Source organism: Telmatherina bonti (assembly GCF_933228915.1).
Source record: "Telmatherina bonti genome assembly, chromosome: 9".
Lineage (NCBI taxonomy): Eukaryota > Metazoa > Chordata > Actinopteri > Atheriniformes > Telmatherinidae > Telmatherina > Telmatherina bonti.
The window spans coordinates 26,439,778-26,454,196 of NC_136627.1; the positions used below are offsets into that span (position 1 = coordinate 26,439,778).

General features: G+C 41.4%; 2 protein-coding genes across 2 annotated transcripts in view; both read right to left on the reverse strand.

Annotated features, from left to right (window-relative positions):
• The window catches only part of LOC306760077 (lens fiber membrane intrinsic protein-like), a gene marked incomplete at both ends in the record, with an annotated part of 92,250 nt that overhangs the window by 25,812 nt on the left and 52,019 nt on the right, over positions 1-14,419 (reverse strand). The gene's annotated exons all lie outside the window — the stretch shown is intronic.
• LOC306760211 (roundabout homolog 2) overlaps positions 1-14,419 on the reverse strand; it is a gene marked incomplete at both ends in the record, with an annotated part of 79,454 nt that overhangs the window by 15,000 nt on the left and 50,035 nt on the right. The window contains 3 exons of the mRNA XM_079246010.1: positions 341-557; positions 763-884; positions 1,192-1,358. Coding sequence (XP_079102136.1) covers positions 341-557; positions 763-884; positions 1,192-1,358 — 506 coding nt within the window. The remainder of the gene's footprint in view (positions 1-340; positions 558-762; positions 885-1,191; positions 1,359-14,419) is intronic.

Here is a 14,419-nt window from a genome sequence, read left to right on the forward strand (position 1 = left end):
CAGATTAACTACACAGACAGAAAAGAAAATCAGCCTCAGTTGAATAATAAACAAACTATATAATAATTATTCCCAATAACTGAATTGGAATTAAACTTAAATAAAAATAAGAAATACTAAAGTAAATAAACTAAGCTTGAATGATGAAAGCTGAGATATCCTGCAGTCAGTGAGAAGAAATTGCTTTTCCGCTTTGTATTAAATCAATGAATTGTCTGAGTGACTCTCAAAGAGCTTGGAAGGAAAGGCTGCTCCACCGATTAGGAGGAAATTATTTTTTTCTTACAGAGTCAAAGTTTTTGTACACGTTAACTTGGATCCATTGGTGAGCATTTCTTACCCTCATCGGGCGTACGCAGCAGGACCATCAGGCTATCGTGTCCCTGCAGCTCATTGAAATAGGGCCGTATCTTAACCTCATACTCTGTGTTGCTGTGGAGATCTACCAAGACGCAGCTGTAGTCAGACGCGGCCTCGACATCTTGGACCAACCAGGTGCTGCCAATCGTCCGATAAAATATGCGATAACCCTGGACGTACGGGGACTGACGTGCAACCTGAAAAGAGTTGGCAAGACAAACAAATCCAGTAATCAAGTCAGCAAACTGTAATGAGCAATGCTTCTACTTCAGTGTAATCTTTTTCTGCAATGTCATGTTCGGAAGAGATCCCAAGTTAACGATTGGGGGATTTGCATGTCCAGACGACGCTACAACTGCTTTCAAATCAAAAAAACTTTTTTCTTTCCTGAACTGAACTCACTGTCCAAGTGATGCTGGCGCTGGCAGGAGACAGAACCACTGGCTTCTGCAGGTAGACAGAAACCTCACCCAGTTCTCTCTGCACCTGTCTGTGGTCCACACCCTGCTCTGCTGGACTACCATCTGAAACCATGAAGAAATTCGTTCAGTTCAGGTAAGACAGGGACAGAAAAATACAGCAATTCAGCCAAAGACGGGAGAAAAATACTTGCTTCTGCCCTACTTGCTTAGAGCAGAAAGCATTGCACTGAGAAAGCAATTAGTTATGTCTGCACATACAAAGCAAGTTTTTCTTAACCACATAGCACATTATCTCTGGCCTACATCCAGTAGCTTTAATTTCTTTAAAAGAAGAGACTGAAATGTGGTGGGACTCTTCTAATCCAAGTGAATTGTGAAGCAGGGATTTCTTTCTGCTTATGTAACTCACCCTGTGTCCTGACAGGCTCAGAGATTGGACTGGGGTCACTGAGGCCGTAAGAGTTGACGGCTCGGACGATGAAGAGATAAACGGTGTTCGGGAAGAGTCCAACAACTGTGTGCCTCTCCTGTTTGATATGGTCTGAGACAGTTTGCCAGGTGCTGCCCACTGACTGACTGCAGGATCACAAGAAATTAAAAACAGTGCAAAATTAGTCTGAAGAAAAAGGAAAACCTTTAATTATCTTAAAAAAAATCAGCTGTTGTGTCTGTGGAGTTTAAGAATAGAAGAGTTACCGTGAGTTAAAGAGTTAACATGATGGGACTTTTAATGTTTTATCACGCAATCGCTGAAATCGTTAAAACTTGGATACTATTCTCAAATTATAAAAGTTATACAGTAGCAAGTGGTCAATACTAAGATGTTTTGTTTTTTTTAACGCTGGGATGCAGCCTGATCTGGTGTGGAAAACTTTCATGGCCTTTACAAACATTGCGCTGAAATATTTTGTATATCCAATCAGATTTACAGGTGTGGTCATAATAAAGTAAATAAAGGTTTAAACAGGTTTTGGATCTAATTTTTACTCATCTTGGGAATAATTTTGCTGCACAACTAACATAACTGATAATCAAGCACACACTTTTACCACACAAATCACTTATTCATTTGTTTGTCTGTTTATTTATTTCTTCACTTATCCGTTGGGTTATCGAAATATAAACTTGCTCACTTCCGATGATCGGCAAACAATTCTTGAACACAATTCAGATTGAAAGTGATGCAAACTGCACACACACAGTCATTATTTTCTCTTTTTTATTGATCCAAATTTTTATTTTAGATCCAAACAGGATGAGTAAACTCTGTTAAATGTTATTGGAAGAGTTAAATTAGGTCAAGTTTATTTTTTTTTCTACGGTTGCCTGATTTTTTATATTGATTGGGTCATGAAATCAAAAATCTTATGGTGTTTGTTCTTGATGTTCCATAACTTCTAAAAAAAAGTTCACCTGAAAATCTATAAACTGCTTGATTTCAGACACACTACACTTTTGTGTGTGTGGAAAAAGGGTTTTAAAAGTAACAATTTAAAAAAAAAAAACTTGTAGGTAAGCTACTGATAAAACATCCTCATGAACACTTTTTGTCTGATATGAAGCTACAACTTCAGCCGATTAGTTTTAACATAAATACTGGGAAACAATTAAATAAAAGACAACCTTTTTTCCCCAGTGGTATAAAAAAAACAAAAAAAAAATCAAAACACATTTTACAGTAACTTAGCAACTCATCAAATATCATATGTGTTTTATTGGTAAATAAGTGTCACTAAGGTCCCTTTTGTTGAACAGATAAAGCTTTTTCCTAAATCTCTCCCTCATGTCAATGAGCAAAAGTACCGAACAATCTTTTAGAAACCATGATTAACAAAAAAAATGGAGGAATTAGTCATATTTCTTTGGATCTTTGAGATTCTTGTCGTCTAGCAATGCAATGCAGGTCTCAGGTGGCAGACAAAGTTTCGCTCGGCCCTTTAATGCAAAAGGGTTTTGCGAATGAGTCCAATGAGGAGCCTACAGTTCACAACTGCGCAGGCACAGCTCTCAAACAGCCTGAGTGCTGTTTAACATTTTTCCTCCACTCCATGGAGAGGAAAATGGCGAGGTAATTACATCACGCAGGTCACAGCTCCCATCAGCGCTGCTTTTCTCAACAAATGCTCTCTGGAGATGCTGTTTCACCATTTTAAAGAGTCAAAAATAATTTGCGATTTGCTTTTTAAGTGGAAACTGCAGTTACTGCTTTTCTCCAAGTATTCCACAAGGATTTCCTGTCTTTTAGACAAAAACATGTACATGATTCTTTGGATGACGTTCAAGAGATGTAGCGACCAAGAAATATTGGCTTACCATATGTGATTTTGTTCTTTTTTTTTTTTTTTTTTTTTTTGCTTCTGGTTGCTTATAAACAAGGATTTCTAGGCATTTGTAGGTGGTGGTCTGACTCTTTCTCTTACATACATATACTGTACATATTTATTTGGGTCTGTACTCTGTAGCTGTACTCTCTCTTGCTCCTGTAATGACTGAAGTCTCTGACTTGGAGTGCATCCCTACCTTCCATAGCCCAAGGACAGGAGAGAACTGCCAGGCTGTCCACTACAGTAATTGTCTCCTCTTTCACTTGCTGTGTGTCTTGCTGCAGCCTGTGGTTGGTTGTTAGAGCTGCTACAGCTCTTCTCAGGACAATGTGGCTAAACAATGAGGCAAGGAGTGTCACAGTTTCACTTCCTGATGTCACTTAACAGAACTGTGTCTCCCTCAGGGAAGGATGAGTCATTCCCAAGGTCTAACAACTCTAAATGAAGAAGACTTCATTATCAAGAAACAGTAAGTCTGAAAGTGATATCTTTATCAGAAGTGGAATGATGAGCATAGGTTGTCTGCAGAACCTTTATTCATGGATATGCAAAAGTAAGGTAGAACATGTAAAAGTAAGGTAGAACTGACAAAAATAACACTTAAAAAACATAACTTGTGTTTAATTGATGCCACCAAGACTTTTTAGCTTAATTCTAATTCAGCACCCAGAATTTAACAGCCTGGCTTTCTAAGATTTTTTCATCCCAGGGTTATGATCCTTTTGCAGACATTATATTCACGCTCATGGTTATAGAAATCAGGATTTAATCAAAGCTGAAAGATTTTTATGAGCTACAGTGAATATGCAGTAGACAGAAAGGCAGAAATAAGATGCTGCAAGTACTCATATCAGAAATGTTCAGATCTGCAAGTCCCACACGATAGTTCTGCAAAACTCCAACTTACTGTCTCTCTACAAAGGGTTTTTTCAGGGGTAAATTACCTCTTCTAGTGCTCTGTTTAACCTCTGGTCCTCTTGTTAAGGATCCTCGAAAAACCCGTAGTACCTGGAACTTTTTTTCTCCAGTCAAAATGCTGCTGCTGGGACCAAAACTTGCAAAACTTTCCCTCAGATTTTACAGTAATTTGACAAAATTTTGAAATGAACTCATTTTGCATCCATGTGGTACTTCAGTTAGTAGATGTAGTTAAATCTAGTCATTGATTGAGTTAGTCAAATTAACCCTCTTCAGTATTAATTGTAATCAATTAAAAAAAGTGAGTGAGTAAAGAGCAAAAGTAAAACTAACTGTACAAGACCACAAGCCAAACATTAAGGGACTATTTCTCAAAGTGTTGCATGTAATTTCTTGAACTTGTGTGAAGGTGTGAGGAAAATCAGTGACCCAGTTGTTTGGGACACAGAGGTTCAGGGTTTGATTTCCTATCTGACCTCAAACGACTTGCCAACAGCAGTTTATGTTTCATGTTGCACAAAACCTGAATAGATGACCCGGTCTACACCCAAATAAAAACCTCCATGGGAAAATTAAAAACCCACCCATTTGCCAAAAGGACAAACAGAAATGCAGCACCTCTCTGCGTGGCAAGGATTCTCGTCATGGCGATTGAGGGTGGACCACCCTGAGGAGAGCGTAACTGAAGACTATATGGAGTTAAACTAATTTAAATGGTTTTAATTTATGAAGTATAACATTTATTTATCTGATATTTCACTTCCAAGTGGGGCTGATAGTACAGCAAGAACCAGCAAATGTTCAACAATCAGCCACTTTTTCTGAACCAACAAATTATGGCAAGCATCAATTTATATATTCAGATTACCTAATTACACGTTTGCCAATATCTGAGGGGATCAATGAGCCAAAGCAGTACGCTAAAAATCCTTTCACTATATTTCTGCTATCAAATTATATGCATCAGGTCTCCAGAACCATTTTATATATTGTTACTTGATTTATATTTCCTAAATACTATGTAAAAGTTGTGATGCCAACTCTTCAGTGGAAGATGCTATTAGGAAAGAAAATCATTTCTTTTCTTTTTGGGAGAATATGTGGGTGAATGACTCATTCAGTGAATAGGCTAATGCTACAACTCGCAGTACCTGCGAGTTAGTAAAATCATGCTTTTATTGTAGTCTCTGAAGTGGAACGTCAAGACTTTTGCTCTTTTTTTTCTTTTGATAACCTGCTTTTTACAACACATTCATATATTAATGTGTCTGGACTTTGAAATATGATTTTTTTATTGCTACTTTGTTGAGTTTTTCACTGTTTTATTACACTGAAGTTCTACCTTTGAAACATACATTTCTCATTCTTTTTAATTGAATTGCAGTATCAGTAACTCACCAGCTGATCCTGGTATTGAAAAACAAATTTATCTTAATTTAAAAAATAAAAATACACAAAGGGACATGCTTATGGCGTCTTTATGTGATGGACAAACTGTGAAATGATAATGACACTAATAATATTTAGAAGAACTCAGAAAACACAGATCTCCACCAAGCCATTACATATTCTTTTTGCAGTGATGTTTCTTTTTTTGGTTAAAAGCTCTAATTGCAAAATTATCCCTACTCCCCCATAGTGAAGAATGCTTTGAAAAATATGCTGAATCCGGGCCGTCGCCTTGGTAATTGAATTATTTGTTCTTCATTTCATTTTCCTTAAAAATTTAATCGTTAAAATTTTTTTAAATAATTTGTGTTTTGTTACTCAAAGATATAAAAATAAACCAACACAGCTGAAAACGTTATTTCTAATTTTTACTTTATTAATTCCAATTGGGAAATTCACCTGCACATTTGACCCATCTCTAGATGTGCAAGAGAGCAGTAGGCTGCCATGTTTCAACACCCAGGGACCAGTTGTAGACGTCAAGGCCCCACAGGTAACAGACTGCCATTAAATTACATCAGTATTCAGATGGTGCAGTGTTTTAGCAAGCTGGGCCAATTTATTGCAGAATTTATGTCAACAGAGCTTCTAAATGAGCCCCCAAAAGCATGTAGTGATCTTGGCCTCCCAGGATTAAAAACATTCGACTGGATTAAACAATAGTTGTATTTCTTTCTCTGCAGTAAGATTGGTCCACACAGGATGAAGAGAGAGTGACCATTTGACCCAAGAGGCGTGGTGACACTCAGAGATTTACACCTTTACTCCCTACAGAATGCAGCTGTGTCAACACGAAGGATTAAAGCACATCTAACAATTTATGGTTGCAGGTCGGGGGAAATGCCGAGAGTCGCATCTGACCAAACCCTGGTTCTGGTCAGAAATGTATAGCAAGTGTGAATTTAAATATGCATTACTGTTATAATTGATAAGTTGCAATAGGCTAGTAAATATTAATCAGAAGACTAGATACAGCTACTAGAGGGCAAAGGTAAGTGACACAAGACAATTAGGTTGCTTTAGAAGTAATATATTTTGAAAGTAGTTGCAACAAAACAAAACAATAACTAAAACCATTAACCACAAAACCCAAAAATAATACAGTATTTACAATGAGAAATATCAAATGCACTTCTTATTTGTTACATCCTCAACCATTTCACAGAAAAGGAATCAAAATAAATCAAACATAATTTCCAAAATCCATAGTCCTGAGTTCTTTTTCCTGTTCGGGGGATATTCAACAGTTCGTTTGCACCGGTGGAATGTCCATAGAGTTATTCAAATTTAGAATGATGGGAAACGCGTGATTAACTGTTGAAAGATTGAGAAGTGGACTGGTGAAACGGGTGGAGAATAGGTGGGAGAGAGACAGGCTACTTTAGCCTCCTACCCAACCAGTGAAAGGGACTCAGGGTCTTCAAGCTCCTGGATAATAGCTCGCCATCACATCACCCATTAAAGGGCACCTGGCCAATTCCAAAGATCATAGATGCCCAAATGACAGGCACAGTCCCCCAGTCCTTAGATCAAGTTGGCCTCTTCAAAGCAGCTGTCCTCAGCTCCTCTCCCACACTACTCAGCTGAGAGGAAGTGAGGCAGCATAAGTATGGAACCATGATTGGCTGGAGAGACCAGGTGAACTGTCATGTGACCAGTGCATTCAAGGACTGAGTGGAAGAGTGGGAATTTTGAATCTCTCATGGAGAAAACATGTTAGATGTTACATTTTTCCCTTTGGTTACACCCTCCCCTCTTAAACCTATGCACGTCCCGTTGCATAATTCAAAGGACAACTAACTATTCGAAGTCGAAGTTCCTAAAGCATCGGATAAACTATGTAACAGAGTCTGAACGACAGAGATCAGCGGATTACCTAAGGAAACGTACTTTAGTCTCCTAGGGGGTGATCTATGACGAGTTGGGTGTCTAAGGCCGGACTCAGTAAGTTGGTTGTTTATACTGTCATTATCAGGTAAGTCGTTTATGCCTTCAAAGTGAGTTGGCTCAGCCAAATCGACTTCAGGGCTGTTCATTCCTTCATATCTATTTTCCCCAGGTACATCGTTAGGGACTGGATGATCCTCTTCAGGTAGGTTTTCAGGTAGATTTATCTCCACAGGATCAGGTTCATTTTCAGGTAAGTGAATCTCTCCAAAAGAAGGTAAGAGTTCAGATAAATCTTCCACAGGTGTTTCCACTGGCTCATCTTCAGATCCAGAAGACAATACAACAGCAGGAAAATTATTTTGTGGAACAAGCCCTTTATCCATAAGAGGTAAATCCTTTAGCGTTTGAAATTTCTCCACTGAAAACCTCATAGCATCAGGAACTAAGTGGACTGAAATCTCTTCAGGCGTTTCATCCTCCTCAGCAGGTTCCTTGGACAAAAGCTGTGCTCGTTTTTGCTGACGAGTTTGTCTGGGTTCTGCAGCAGGAATGGATTCAGACGAGGCACCCAATTCAACCTCCGGAAGAAACCCACATGGCAACAATAAGTCACGGTGTAGAGTACGGGTTGGACCATCCTTTCCTTCTGGCCTCACGGTATAAACCGGTAAATCTCCAGCTCTCTTCACAACAATGAAAATGTCTTGTTCCCATTTGTCGCTCAATTTGTGTTTGCCTCTAATCCGCACATTTCTAACCAGCACTCTGTCACCAACTTCGAGTTGAGAAGGTCGGACATGCTTATCAAAGCGAACTTTGTTGCGACCACTGCTCCTCGCAGCATTCTTTGAAGCAATTTTATAACTCTCCTCAAGTCTCGATTTCAGATCTTTCACGTACTGAGTGTGTGGTTGATGTTCTTTTGCATGCACAGGGAGTTGAAAAGCCAAATCCACGGGAAGACGGTGAGATCTCCCGAACATTAGCTCATATGGCGTGAATCTGGTTACTTCATTCCTCGTGCAGTTATAAGCATGTACTAGCGGTTTGACAAACTCGCGCCATTTTGATTTTTGTTTCGTCTCCAGAGTACCCAGCATGTTTAGCAAAGTCCTGTTAAATCGCTCGACGGGATTCCCTCGAGGATGGTAAGGAGTTGTTCTACACTTCTGAATCCCAGCAACATCACAAAGTTCATAAATCAGCTTAGACTCAAAATCTGGGCCTTGGTCAGTATGTAGCCTTTCTGGAATCCCATAACAGACGATGAAGTTGTCCATAAGGCACTTGGCCACAGTCTTTGCCTTCTGATTCGGCGTTGGAATTGCCACAGCGAACTTTGTAAAGTGGTCTGTAAGTACTAGAACATCCTTTGTGTTGCTGGTGTCAGGTTCTATGCTGAGGAAATCCATACAGAGAAGTTCCAATGGGCGTGATGTTCGAATGCTAACCAGAGGGGCAGCTTTCTCTGGCAAAGTCTTCCGACGTATACAACGTCCACAAGTCTTAACTTTGCGTTCAACATCAGTAGACATTCGTGGCCAGAAGAATCGTGTGCGAACTAGATCGAGAGTGCGCTCGATTCCCATATGGCCCATATGGTCATGCAGACTCTGGAGAATGGTGGAACGGAGTTCTTCCGGCAGAACAAGTTGGTAAGATGGTTGCTCATTGTCATGACGTTTGCGATACAGGATGCCATCGAGAATTTCCAACTTGCTCAGCTCCCTCAAGAAGAGTGAAAGCTCCGGCAACTCCTCTCTAACAGTTGGAGATACTCTGTCACCAGTCTCCAACTGATGGATAACCTCTCGAATGCTCTGATCAGCCCGTTGCATGTCTTGGAGTTCGTCGTTAGAAAATGCAGGGACAACAGGGAGCCCATGCAGATCTCCAGTGAAGGCTTCAGAAACTGACTCAGCTGTGATGGAGAGAGATTCAACGAGAGAGATTTCCGCTTGAGTTCGAAGAAGACTGCTTTGACAAATTGCTTCCACGACTGCAGGAGAGATCTGTTCATCACCATCTGGAAGATGTTGTTCAGCAAATTGGTGCAGGAGCTCATAGTCTTTTTGTATGAATTCATTCTGCGTGCTCTCATGAGGACGACGAGAAAGGGCGTCGGCATCCAAGTTATGTCGGCCAGCTCTGTACTGCAACTTAAATGAGAAAGTTGAAAGAGCTGCCAACCAGCGGTGGCTGGTGGCATCGAGTTTAGCGGATGTCAGAACATAAGTAAGGGGATTACTATCCGTAACCACTGTAAAGTTTGACCCATATAAATAATCAGGAAATTTCTCTGTCACACTCCACTTTAGTGCCAGAAATTCGAGTTTGTGTGCCGGATAACGGCTTTCGCTCTGTGACAATCCCCGACTGGCATATGCTATCACCTTTAGCCTCCCCTCTTGTTCTTGGTAAAGGGCAGCGCCAAGACCAGTGGTGCTAGCATCAGTGTAGAGTATGTAAGGCAAGGCAGGATTAGCAAACCCAAGGACAGGTGCGCTAGTGAGCTGTTCAATGAGAGTAGAGAAAGCAAGCTGGCACTCTGCAGTCCACCGGGCACCAAATGGCCGCCTGGGATCCATCTGTCGGGCATTGGAAACTTTGTTCTTCACTGATTTGTGAAGCGAATACCCCTTTGTCAGGTCATTGAGAGGTTTTACAATTTTGGCATATCCTTTAATGAATCGCCGGTAATAGCCTGCAAAACCCAGAAATGATCGCAAGGTCTTCAGGTTGGTCGGAATTGGCCAGGATTTCAAGGCAGCAACCTTTTCTGGGTCCGTTTCCACACCTCTCTCCGACACAATGTGACCCAAATATCGCACAGACGACTGGAAAAATTTGCATTTGTCCGGGGAAAGTTTCAACCCGTATTCTTTCAGACGGTTCAGCACTCGCAAAAGGCGGTTCTCATGTTCTTCAAGAGTGTTCGAGAACACAATCAAATCATCAATGAACACCAAGACCTCTTTTAGGTGAAGACTCCCCATGCATTTTTCCATTATACGTTGGAAGGTAGAAGGTGCATTGGTGACACCTTGTGGCATTCTGTTAAATTCCCAGAAGCCAAGGGGAGTTACAAAGGCTGTTTTGGCCTTGTCTTCTTCATGCATTTCGATCTGATAGTAACCAGATTTGAGGTCGAGCACTGAGAACCATTTAGATCCAGTGAGGGCTGAAAAAGACTCTTCCAGGTTGGGCAATGCGTAAGCATCTTTTATTGTTTGAAGGTTGAGTTTCCGATAATCGATGCACAGCCGGATATTCCCATTCTTCTTCTTGACCACCACAATCGGAGAAGAAAAAGGGGATTCTGACTCCCTAATAACACCAGCATCCAAGAGCTCCCGCAGATGTTTCCGTACAGCCTCAACATCATGTGGATGTATAGGTCTAGCTCGATGCTTAAAAGGGGTTGGGTCATGAAGATTAATGTGATGTTTCACTCGGCTTGTGCAACCAAAGTCCAGATCATGATGGGAAAAGACTTCTGGCATGGCATTGAGCTTTGATGTGATGCGCTCTTTCCACTCTGGAGGTATCAGCGAGTTGTCAAAGTTGAACTTCAATGGAACAGTTGAGTGTTCAGTAGAGGTGGAGTTGGTCACACTATGCTCCGAAATAACACAGTCGTATGCTCCAAGCTCTCCTATGACCGTAGAAGGGGAAATGAACACGTCTTGCTCCGGAATCTTGTGAGGTGAATGAGCAGGAAGAGATATCAGACAGCTGCTTACACACAAACCACCCGGCAGGCCTGACTCCGGATGCTGTAAGAGAGCAGACTGACTGGTCGAAACATGAACTTTTGCAGATCCTTCAATCACAACTGTGCGGCCAGCTGGAATAACCACTGGAGCTTTACTGAATAAAGTTACAACTCCCGAAGTGTCTCTACAACTCTGCTGGTAAACTAGCTGAAGTGTATTTAGCACAGCCTTATAACCATATGAGAGTGGTTGAAAGGTTGGATTCCCACTTTCACAAAACTGATCATAAAGAGTTTCAAGTGTGTTCATACCAACAAGAATGGAAGTCGGAAACCCTGGTCTCACATCGGGAACTACCAGAGCAAGTGTAGGAATGGTAAATTCCCTCCCAACAAAATCTTCAGAAAAAGTCACTGTGGTCTCCACATATCCCAGATATGGCACACTCTGGCCAGCAGCACCTTCTACATGAAGGAGCTCATTGATTGAATGAACAGGCTGGTCAGAGAGGTGATCATTATAAAATGAGACTGGCACCGTAGTGACTTGAGATCCAGTATCCAGCAGGCATTGACATTTATGACCAGCGACGTTGATCTCTGCGGTGCATCGTGATCCAATTAAACCTTTTGGTATGTGTGGTTTCTTGTTCAGACTGGACTTTAGCTCTGCACACTGAACTGACAGTGACTTCTTGGCGGGACTGGATTGGTCCGGCTCAGTTCCTGGGTGTCCCACACCAGGAACTCGAACTAGTTTAAAGATCCAGTCGAGTGAGAGCTTTGCTTCTTCCATTTTTGCTGTTTCTCCTGAAGTTGTTTACGTTTGGTTGCCATTAATAAAGGGTTTGGTTCCGAGTCACATTGGGGCTTAATGTGCCCGTCCCCTCCACAGCGGAAACAAAATCCAGGCTTAACATGTTTAACAGATTTTCCAGGCTTGGGTCCTTCAACTTGTGTGACAGCAGGAACTTTAAGGCTGCACTGACTGGTGGTCAGCATGGCCAGCTGCTGCTGTATAGCAGTCATTTGTTCGATGAGCTGCTTAGTGAATGACATGAAAGTGGCACACAAATTAGGTTCCTCGCCGGGTTGTACATATTGTGCATGGCTTGTGACTTTATGCTTTGCCACACCCAGGTGCTGCTTCATTCTTATTGCCTTTGATGCATCCTGATCTTCCTCAGTACGAAGGAGTAGGAGAAGCTCGGCAAACTGTGGTGGATCATTTTTCCTCTGCTTTAACTGCAGCTCGACAATAAGGTTGTTGTCCCAACATCCTCTACAAAATTGGGTCAACAGCCGTTTATTCACATCACTTACAGGAACTCCTCCTCTTCTCACGGCATGCTGTAAGGCAACCTGGAGGCGCTGAAGGTATGTGGATGGTTTCTCACCTATATTCTGGTAAGTATCGAGGAACTTCGCGTACAATTCATCTCCATCCTGCACCGTCCCATATGCAGATTCCAATTGTTGCAGGTACACCCCAGGTAAAGTGTCAGGACTGAGATGTTTTACCATATCCGCAGCAGGAGGCAGCAGACTGTCCCGGATCAATCTAGTGCGTTGCAGGTCGGAAATAGATAGATCTCTCAAAAACAACTCAACGCCAGATCTCCAGGTATCATAGTCCGTTTCCTGTGCTGGTCTTGGTACTTTTCCAGAGAATGTCCTCAGCTTATGGGATGACTGTGAACTGTCTCCACTCCGTACAACGTGTTCTACCACATAGCGTTGAACTTCCGGAGGGTTCAGATCACTGGCAGCCATGTTCACAGTGGGTTGCCTTTCTTCCCTCTGTCGATTCTCTGCTGGAACGCTGGGTGCAGATAAAACATTTGTTAATGGAGGTCCTGATTTTGTCACTGTTACAGGAAAAGTCTGTTGCTGTATGACAGCATTGGTAGCAGCCGCAGGATGGTAAAGCTCAGCAATGGACTTATTAATTTGTGCCATCATTTCCTGGAGAATTTCTCCATATTCCTTTCCGGAAAATTTAGCCATGTTCTTCACATCCTCCATAAAAGTTTCAGTTTTTGAAGCACAACCCTTTGAAGCATAAACGTCAGATAGTTTTTCAATAAAATATTTATTGCCCAGCTCAGAAATGTGAATATATGGTAATTTTGGTAAAAGCTCAAAAACAGAGCCCGACATATATTCAACGACAAGTCGACCTGAAAATTCAGAATCGGTACCAGTAATCGGAACGCTTCGTTTTATTGCGCCATGCGATTCTAGAAACTCAAAAACATCGTCGCGCAATTCAGACTCTGTGGCCCCATCTACCAAAAGTGCATTCGGAATTTTTACTTCAAGACTTTCAAAGATTTCCATCTTGGAATTGGTAAGTTTGAATGAGCAAAATAAAACAAAAAATTTTGTATTCACTGTACCAAATGCCCTCCTGGCTAGCTCGCCAAGAATATAGCAAGTGTGAATTTAAATATGCATTACTGTTATAATTGATAAGTTGCAATAGGCTAGTAAATATTAATCAGAAGACTAGATACAGCTACTAGAGGGCAAAGGTAAGTGACACAAGACAATTAGGTTGCTTTAGAAGTAATATATTTTGAAAGTAGTTGCAACAAAACAAAACAATAACTAAAACCATTAACCACAAAACCCAAAAATAATACAGTATTTACAATGAGAAATATCAAATGCACTTCTTATTTGTTACATCCTCAACCATTTCACAGAAAAGGAATCAAAATAAATCAAACATAATTTCCAAAATCCATAGTCCTGAGTTCTTTTTCCTGTTCGGGGGATATTCAACAGTTCGTTTGCACCGGTGGAATGTCCATAGAGTTATTCAAATTTAGAATGATGGGAAACGCGTGATTAACTGTTGAAAGATTGAGAAGTGGACTGGTGAAACGGGTGGAGAATAGGTGGGAGAGAGACAGGCTACTTTAGCCTCCTACCCAACCAGTGAAAGGGACTCAGGGTCTTCAAGCTCCTGGATAATAGCTCGCCATCACATCACCCATTAAAGGGCACCTGGCCAATTCCAAAGATCATAGATGCCCAAATGACAGGCACAGTCCCCCAGTCCTTAGATCAAGTTGGCCTCTTCAAAGCAGCTGTCCTCAGCTCCTCTCCCACACTACTCAGCTGAGAGGAAGTGAGGCAGCATAAGTATGGAACCATGATTGGCTGGAGAGACCAGGTGAACTGTCATGTGACCAGTGCATTCAAGGACTGAGTGGAAGAGTGGGAATTTTGAATCTCTCATGGAGAAAACATGTTAGATGTTACATTTTTCCCTTTGGTTACAAATGACACTTCTAAGCCAAAAGACGAGACTCCATGGCGCCAGAACAACCCCT